General features: G+C 37.8%; 1 protein-coding gene across 1 annotated transcript; it reads right to left on the reverse strand.

Moving 5' to 3' along the window:
* Positions 1-443: 443 nt before the first annotated feature.
* LOC107818488 (uncharacterized) lies at positions 444-5,323 on the reverse strand. The gene is made up of 13 exons (XM_075232627.1): positions 4,981-5,323; positions 4,191-4,356; positions 3,989-4,069; positions 3,151-3,233; positions 2,932-3,047; positions 2,736-2,846; positions 2,449-2,558; positions 1,955-2,264; positions 1,793-1,870; positions 1,670-1,720; positions 1,494-1,580; positions 892-969; positions 444-766 (listed from the first exon to the last, which is right to left on the reverse strand). Exons 1-13 carry the CDS (start codon positions 4,988-4,990, stop codon positions 728-730), a joined length of 1,320 nt encoding a protein of 439 aa, XP_075088728.1. The 5' UTR covers positions 4,991-5,323; the 3' UTR covers positions 444-727.
* Positions 5,324-9,314: the final 3,991 nt, after the last annotated feature.

Consider the following 9,314-nt stretch of genomic DNA (forward strand, 5'->3'; position numbering starts at 1 on the left):
AACTCTCAAGTCTATCAAGTCTTTTTTTTTTTTTTTTTTTTTTTTTATATCTGCCATAAGGCTGAAGCCTGTTCCGGATGCTAAATTAACCATCACACGCTGCATTCTTATCCGGATTATTCTGGAGGAAAACCCTTTGCAAATGTCAGCATTTTGGTCTCTTATTATGATTGCAGAAATCGACAGATGAGACATCAATGCTCCTTGTATCACAAGGCTATAACTGAACCTCACTAGCTTAGTGCAAATAATTGTTGGGTAGTGAATGAAGATCAATCAATCAATCAACCAGGCGCTTAAATTCCAGATCAAGTGTTATATGACGCCAAGATGGTAGATATAAAAATAACATATTCCTGATAAACAAGTTGCTCCTTTTAAGATGCAAAAATGAAGAAAAACAATCATAAGCAAGACTTACTTCAGAAATTCAACAACGAGAATAAAACTAGCACTCACTGAATCATCTATTAAGAGAATCTGTTTCAATAGAAACATAAGAGAATGCACAGTGGCTGGCCTTTTTCATGCACTACATGAAGTGGAGGCACCAAGTCCAATCTAATTCATACTTACTGTAAAAGAAAAATAAAGGACTACTACCAAGTAGGCAACAAAATGATCAAGTAACTATCCTTTTGTTTATCATTTTGTTCATCAAATCTGCAACTATGAATGAATATTTTTGACACGGACAATTGTTCCAGGTTGGCTTTGGCTGAAAATTTCACACATCACCAACCGTATAGTAGCCAACATTCTTGTCCTGGAAAAAAAAAACATGAAATACACGGTGTCAGATGCCTAATAGATTCTTCTTCAAGATCAGGAAAGTGGGAGAAACAGAGAGAAAAAGGGGTGGAAGCATGATCACAAAAGAAAATAACTTGCCTGGGACAACATCCTTTGCTTGTTTAGAAATTGAGTGCGGGCCTTGTTTTTTTCTGAATTTGGTGACTTAAACAATCTCTGCAAAACAGCTCATCCCAAAATAAATGCTTTTCTCATATTCAACCAGTATTTCTTTCTTTTTCAGATGGAACAACCAGTAGTTATCTTTCAATAAACAAGGAAAAAGCATTTTTTTTTTGGCAAGCTAAATCCCGATTGGGAAGAAATATATTTTTATAGCAAATTCATATGAATCAGATTTATGAGATGAGCACTTCTTCCGGTAATAACAATTACTATCTCCACTCCATATTATTTGTTGTTTTGGCAAACCAAATTTTGTTGCAAAATATTTGAAATTTTAAAAAGGAGAAAAGAATTTATTACTATTTTTTTCTTCAAATCCACCCTTAATGCTCCAATTAGTGGTGTGTTAATTAATTGAGACGCATAGGATTACGAGAGAGATAAATGGTAATTTAAACAATTACTCTTGTGATTAAAAATATTAAACGGCAGATGATGTGCAAAAACTTTAAAAGACAAATAATATGGAAAGGACGTAGTAAAAAATAAAGTTTCATAGAAGTTAATCACGCTACCTTTTCAGCGCCGGATACACGGTGCTCAACACCGGGCAGTTTCTTCTTCGGCGTGAAACCAAATACATCATGAAGAAACTCATTTTCCTGCATAATTTGGAGAGGAAACACCCAATGACCACCAATTAAACGATTTCACTAGCCCAAAACTTGATCTTTTAAATTAGAAAACAGACCTGCATATGCTTCACGAATCCTCCTCCAAGGAAGTGCTTAAGGAAGTTTAACTGTTAAAAAATAATGATTTCAGCAAATATGCAACCAGCCATATTATAAAACCAAAAAGAAACAAAAGTGACCTGTATAAGTTGAGCCCAAGTACTTGTGCTAAGCGGTTCTCCACCAATCTTGGTCGAGGCCTCAGGGCTATACCCATCCTGATGTTAATTGTAAGAAATTAGAAAATGCGGCAAAAGGAAAAGAAAGAACGTTAAAGGAGCAACTTGAAGTTAGTGAATTACCTCGAGAAATTCCAATATATCTCGAAATGTGTTTCTTTGGTTGTTAAGATCCTTCTTGGCTGATCCTTTACCTCCAGCCTCTGCTGAAAGGGTTCTTACCTGGTTCAGGACTTTTGCCCTTAATCCCTGTATATGTAATAATTCCCTAGATTTGTTAGCTTCAACTGTGGAGCTGTCACTAGATCCTTTAGCTTCACCAGAAAACTTCTCCAGACTCCCAACTTCAAAAACTAAAGCAAGTGCTTCGCCTGCTGCAATGCGCACAGATCGGTCTTCCTTGTCTAGAAGAGTTGAGAAGTAGGAGATTGACCTGCATCATGAGCAAATGATTCACCATCTAGCACTGTCACCAAACACAAGCTTTTTTTTGTGTGTGCATTACAAGTTCTTTTCATTCTTCTTCCATGATCCCTTTTTCCTTCTTTTTTTTGTGTGCGCGCGCACTGTGTGGAGGAGGGAGAGGTTCAAGTGGGGATTTTAGGAGAGTTACTCACCCTTGCCAACTTTTTGGGTTAAGTGTCCATCCATCCATGGTAGTAAGGAGGAAAGACCAAGAAGATACAACTGCTGTTATCATTGCTGGTGAAGGTTTAGCAGATGAAACCTGATACATCAACCAGATGCAATTGCGGACAAGTTAATAATTGTCTAAGGAAATAACTGATTTGATTGACAGGAATCAAGCATTCAAAAATTTATTTGTCAGAAAACATCCATATAAAGCAATAAGATACTATATGACCTATTTCAGAAAACGAAAAGATGATCACGAATAACATACATTAGGACCCAGTTTTGGGTGAATGACTTGCCACATCAATTGCATTGACTTTTCTGTTTCCTCAGGTTCTTCGCCACCAATAAAGGTGATAATGGCCAAACATTCCAGTAGCTAAAACCAGAAAAACCAAACAGCAGTTAGCTCCAAGCAAGATAACACCAATCTTAAAAGAGCTTTTCACCATCTATGAACGTACCGAGGATATTTTAGAATTATCAGACCGAGATTTAAGAGCCTCTGAGATAGGAGACACTGATTCTTCCAGAACCTCGTGTGCTTTGTCCCCAGGGCCAGCAGTTAAAGCAAGAAGCCCTATCACCCCGACAAAGAAAATTGAAAATTTTCAAACTCAAACATTTGGCCTAATGATCAAGTTAAAAGGACTATAGTTAATGAACATGCACAGGTGACTAACCAATAACATGAGATGCCAAAGCTATCTCCTTGGAGGAACCACGTTTAATGGAATTCAAACATTGTTGCAGTAATGTGGCAAACCTGAGGATAGAACATAATTGTGAGAAGCACACAACAAGACATGCACCTAGAGCTTCTTCTTTTTTCTCGGATAAAGTAAAGTAATTTATTACGATGAGAAACATGCACCTAGAGCATCTTAAAAGTCAAAACATGATAGACTACATGCCTACTATAACAGAGTGCAATAAAATAATTCCTTGGACTGGAGTAAGAATGTAATGAAAGTCTGGTGGAAGTTTTTGACAAGAGGTTTCACATTTCATTCACAATTAGATAAAAGTCATGGCGGCATATTATTTATTTATTTTTTTGGATGAAACATGGCAGCATATTACATGTGCATATAATATAATGCATTGCTAGTTACGGAGCATAAAATTAAATTCCTTACTAAAATAAATACCAAAATGATGACTATATCACCATTACAATGATATTAATATTGCCTATGCAACTAACTGAAGGTTTTAAGGAACATTCTAAGCTACTATTGAATGAGCTATAAAATCTGACTAACCAAGGGGAAGGCTCTAATCCATAGAATACCATCACAGTGGCAGCAAATCTTCTAAAGATGTTATTACTTCATCAAAAAAGATATTTACCAGTGCTAGCATGCCCCCCCCCCCCCCATGAAACAAAAGTCCAGAACAATACAATATAAAAAAGCACAATTAATAAGACGTAGAAGCATGCATTTAATCTACATTAAATTTCTGATGTATTCAACGAATCAGAATAATAACTTAATAAAAGTAGAAAAATTCTCTTACTTCTTTTCAACAAATTCATGCTGAATGTTGCTATTGAATGCTTCTATAATAGATGCCAAAGCCTTCTCTCTTGTTGAGCCCCTATAGCCAAAAACGAGTAGAAAATTAGGTAACAAGTAAAGTATAACCTCACTCGTGATCAAAGATGGAAACTTCAAATATAAGTAATCATGTCTAGTAACTCATTCAAGTATAGTCAAACCTTTTCTCATATAAGGCGTCCAAGCATTGATCAAGGACAGTCTCCTTATCAAATTGAACCTCCTCTAAACCAGACAACATCATATCCGATCGAGTAGTTGATGATGAACTAACGCTATCCGTGTCATCGCTATCTAGCATCGCAGCATTCCTACGTTGCGAACTTCCTAATAGAAAAAACAAATCCACCAGTAAACACTTTAATTCCCAATTTTATTTCGAAATTCCCAAAATTCCCCACAAAGCAACATACTTTAACCCAACCCCACAAAAGATAGGTTTTCCTTTTATGCCTAACCCATTTGGATCCTATTGTAAGCAAAAACAACTACGAATATTTAAGTAGCGAGAAGTTAAAGAACCCAAAGTTTTATATTCGTTTCGAAGACAGAAACCCAATTCAATAAAGCCTCTACTTTTTCACAATAAAATAGTTACAGAACAAAAACCTAATTCAATTTCATGATAAACAAGTTAAATAACAGCAAGCCGATTCAATAAAGTACTTTCACAATAAACAAGTTGAAGAACAGAAACCCCAATCCAATTTCAGGATAAACAAGTTAGTAATTAACAGCAATCCAATTCAATAAAGTCTCGATTTTTTCACGATAAACAAGTAAAATAGCAGATACCCAATTCAATACAATCTCTATTTTTTTCACAATAAACAGGTTAAAGAACAGAAACCCAATTCAATTTCACAATAAGCAAGTTAAATTACAGCAATCGAATTCTATAGTCTCTATTTTTCACACAAAAAAAGTAAAATAAACGAAGCAGAAACTTACTTCTACCCATGGTGACAGCTCCAGGTAACAAAGGTTAGAAGCAAATACAAGGTTGACTAAAATTCTGACGATGAAAATCAAAAACCAAAGCAGGCGTTGAACAAACAGAGAAATCAAACTTCTTAATTGAATCGAAGAACAATGTATCCATAAAGTAATTTTTTGGGAAGAAATTTTGAGAAACGGAGAAGATCTAGAGATTTCACACAAGATTACAAGGAAAAGAAAAAAAGAAGTATTAGGAGAAAAAACCTCTGCTATTTATAGATCTAAGCACAAATAATAATTGGAAAGTTTTTTATAGTTTTTTTCACAGAACGAGATATTCAGGGTGGGTGGCTGCGAATATTCGGGGATGGTGTGAAAGGAAAAAAGAAGGGGGGTAGTAGGATGATGACGTGGAGTTCTTACAGCCGTTGATTTGGTTAGCGGAGAGTTTGAGTGTCCAGTGGGGTCCATGGATATTGTGAAAGAGAGCGTTGAAATAGGGATACACGTGGAAAATGCACGTGCAGAGTTTCCCTTCCTACGGAACTGAGTGGCGTGTGTTTTACTTCCCTTTTCTTTTTCTTTTTCTAGGTATCGTGTTTCTTGAGAGTGTGTATTTGTTACGAAACTAATTAAGTTTTTTTTTTTTGTGAAAAATGTATTTTTATTGTCAATTACAGTATCTATGGATAATTGTGCATATTTTGATGATTTCGTTGAATATTTATTTACCAAGTATTAGTTAGGTGAAGTTCTAGCTATAAAATATTTTTTTTTTGCCTTCGTGTGATTATTTCCTTCTAATTAGTATCTAATATATCCACATTTTTTTTGAAACGCCAAAATTACCCTTACTTATTGTTCTAAAAAGAAATAAATTGACAGTTTCTTTACGGTCAATATTTATAAAATTTTCTATCAAAATTTCTTCAATCAAAAACTAGTTTGAGAAGCATCTCTTATTCGCCACGACCTATATCGTATTATTCTGATAAAGTTTATGGTATATAATACCCCAAGCCCCCTGAATATGTTTTCCTTAAAACAATAAAAAAATTGACTTGTTTTATTGAAATACTAACGTTTTCTCTTTCTTTTTTCTTTCAATTGTTTTCCAACAATAAATATATTGTAATATGCATTCTGCTGAATACAAGATGTGTTTCACCATCATTTAACTCATCATTAACAGCAATTTTCTATTAAAAAAAAGGACAATGAAAATGTTCTTATTTGCCAAGTAAAAGCTGTCCCTCATAATTCCACTTGATATAGTTTTTCGTTTTGATAACCAATCAATGAACCGAAATGATTCCTTTTGTTTTTTTTCATTTTAATTCTTCTATTAGGATAAGAAATGTCCTATATTCACCTTTCAGTAACAGAGAGATGAGAAATTATTATGTGAGAGCTCGAAGGGATTATTGTACGGGTCAAAATCTGACCGAGAGAATCTTGCCTAAAAGAGGATTACTAAGAGCCGATTAGGTCAAGGCCATGCTCAAGATGGAAGGAACCCATTGGCGAATAGAGTAGCTAGGGTCGAGGTCGAGTACTCAGATCAGCCCAAATAAATAGTTTTAGTAGTAAGATATTTTAGGGAAATATTCCACAAAATATTTTCTGCACTTGTACTTTCAGTTAGGTGAGGGATATGTCCCATATAAGAGGGAATAGAGAGAGAAGTAGAAGGAGGTAATATTCTAAATGATAAGTTCTCTCGTGAAAAGTTGACTCTCAAGTAAATTACAAACATTGTCTTTACAAAAAGATTCTATTTGTTGTTGATCCCACACTTCCTCGCATCACATCCGAAAAAACTTTCTATATTCCCATGTTTGTTTGTCTTACATCATTGTCAGAAGGAGAATCATCCACCTCATTGAATATTTGGGTGAATCATTCTTTCTATTTACATTTATTGTCATTTAATATATTTATATCTTGTCATTACTCCCCCGTACATTCATAACAATACCATTAAACACCCTTTTGCATTAAATTGGTTTAAGTGCAATTATACGCTGTTCACACAACCGATTTCAGATCTAGAACTTATTATGTTTAACTAGGATTTACCCATTATTTTTTTATTTAATTAGTTTAACAAAAAATCTTAACACTTTTTGGTCAAACAATTTGGCGTCGTCTGTGGGGCTTTTCTAGTTAAAATTTTAGTTTCTTCTAGATCTTAAAAAAACACAAAACTTTGCAAAAACCCTGTATTTCCTTATTGGCACAAATCTAACATGGCTGGCAACGGAGAGGAAAAGAGGAAGGCGATAGCCGACCTTACCACCAACCTCCTCCATACCATTAACGAAGTGGACGAAACGGAGGGCGAAGACATAACACCAAACACCTCTCCCAGGCGAAACAGCTCGCCTCCACCTCTCGGTAGCATCATGACCTCGCACTGTAAGGGTGCCTCTACATCCACAACAGAAGAGGCACCACCAGCAATGAAAAAGCTACTTGAGGCCTGGTTGACAAACACGCTAACCGACTTTCTCAACAAGCCCGCTCGGAGGTCGAGTAGAGAAGAGACAAGGGCCGGTGTCGCATCACTAGCTGATGAGCAGCAGCGCCCCCCCCCCTCCCCCATTCCTGCAACAGGTATTACTCACAACACTAGTGATGCAGGTAATGACACCCTCACAGTCATTTACAGGAAAATGGAGAAGATGGAGAACGAGAACAAAATGCTCTGTAGCCAAATGAAAGAGCACCAAAAAAGGGTAGACAAAATACAGGGTGCCCCAAAATTTCTGCCGAAAAGGGACGCCGATCGATTTGTTGAGCAACCATATAGCGACGAGGCTGCACCACACGCCATACCAAAGACCTTCAAAATGTCGTCGTACTTAAAATATATGACGGCAAGACGGACCTGGAGGATCATGTGACCCACTATGTCATTGCAGTAAAAGGCAATGACCTCGCCAAAGAACAAGTATCATTCATATTGCTAAAGAAGTTTGGAGAAATCCTAACTGGGGGAGCCCTGACTTGGTACTCACAGTTATCTGCGCGTTCCATAGAAACATTCGAGGAAATGGCAAACAAGTTCGTCACCGCCCATGCCGGAGCCAAGAAAGCAGAGGCGAGGGTAAACAACATATTCGCCATTAAGCAATCGCCTGGCTAAGGACTCAGGGACTTCCTTGCTAGGTTCAACCATTTAAGAATGACCCTTCCAAATGTATTTTAGGGGATGGTGGTAGCCGCTTTCCAGAATGGGCTAAGCAGAAGCGGGTCGAGGGCGACCAAAAAGTTGCTAAGCCGACTCATGAAATACCCTCCAACTACTTGAGACGAGATACACGCCTATTGTGCCGAGTTAAGAGCCGACGAAGACGATCTCAACGGACCTACCCAACGTTTGACCTCGGTCCAAATGGAGCCTAGGAAAGACCAGAGAAACGACAACATGAGAGATCTAGCGGGATCCCAACCTAATTGAGAGAGACATCAGCCTTACGTCAGAGGCACCCTCATGCCACCTCCACACCACGATGAAGGTCCATCTAAGCCGCGAACGAGAATCCACTGAAATGACAAAGGTAAGCCCCATTTATTATCTGCTCACAATTTTTATATTTCCCCTTAAGAAATAGTCTACGCACTGGATAAGCTTGGCCCTAAAGTGAAGTAGCCACAAAAGATGAGATCTGACCCTAGCACCAGAAAGTCAAATGTTCTCTACGAATTCCACCAGGAGCGGGGCCATAAAATGAAGGATTATATCGCCCTAAGATAGGAGGCTGTGAACATGCTTCACCAAGGGCACTTGAAAGAACTGATGAGCGATTGTGGAATAGCCAACTTCGTCCAAGGGCAGGAACAACCACCGCTCCCAGCTAGGACCATTCAAATGATCATCGGAGGAGGCGACGCCGTGTCTATCAACAACGTGAAGTTCACTACCACCCACAAACTCAAACGGTCTATCACCCACGAACGGTATGATGAACTCGAAGAAAGTATCATCTTCGATAAGTCAGATACCCATGGTTTGGTACTTCCTCACTATGACGCTCTTATCATTACTTTACGCGTCTTTGCTACTGATGTAAAATGTATTATGGTCGATGACTGGAGAGGTGTGTGTACCATCCACCCTCGAGTTCTTACCCAAATGAAGCTCGAGGATAAGATCGTGCTGCATTGCATCACGCTAACAAGTTTTAACAATGCATTTGAGCAGACATCTGGAGAAATCACGCTGCCCGTCCTGGCCGGCGGCGTTACTTTGGAGACCACGTTCCACATCATAGACCAGGATATGACGTACAATGCCATCTAGGCCGACCTTGGATACACGCCATGAAAGTCGTCCCCTCCAG

The sequence above is a fragment of the Nicotiana tabacum genome, chromosome 16 (genome assembly GCF_000715075.1).
Source record: "Nicotiana tabacum cultivar K326 chromosome 16, ASM71507v2, whole genome shotgun sequence".
In the NCBI taxonomy this organism is placed as follows: Eukaryota; Viridiplantae; Streptophyta; class Magnoliopsida; order Solanales; family Solanaceae; genus Nicotiana; species Nicotiana tabacum.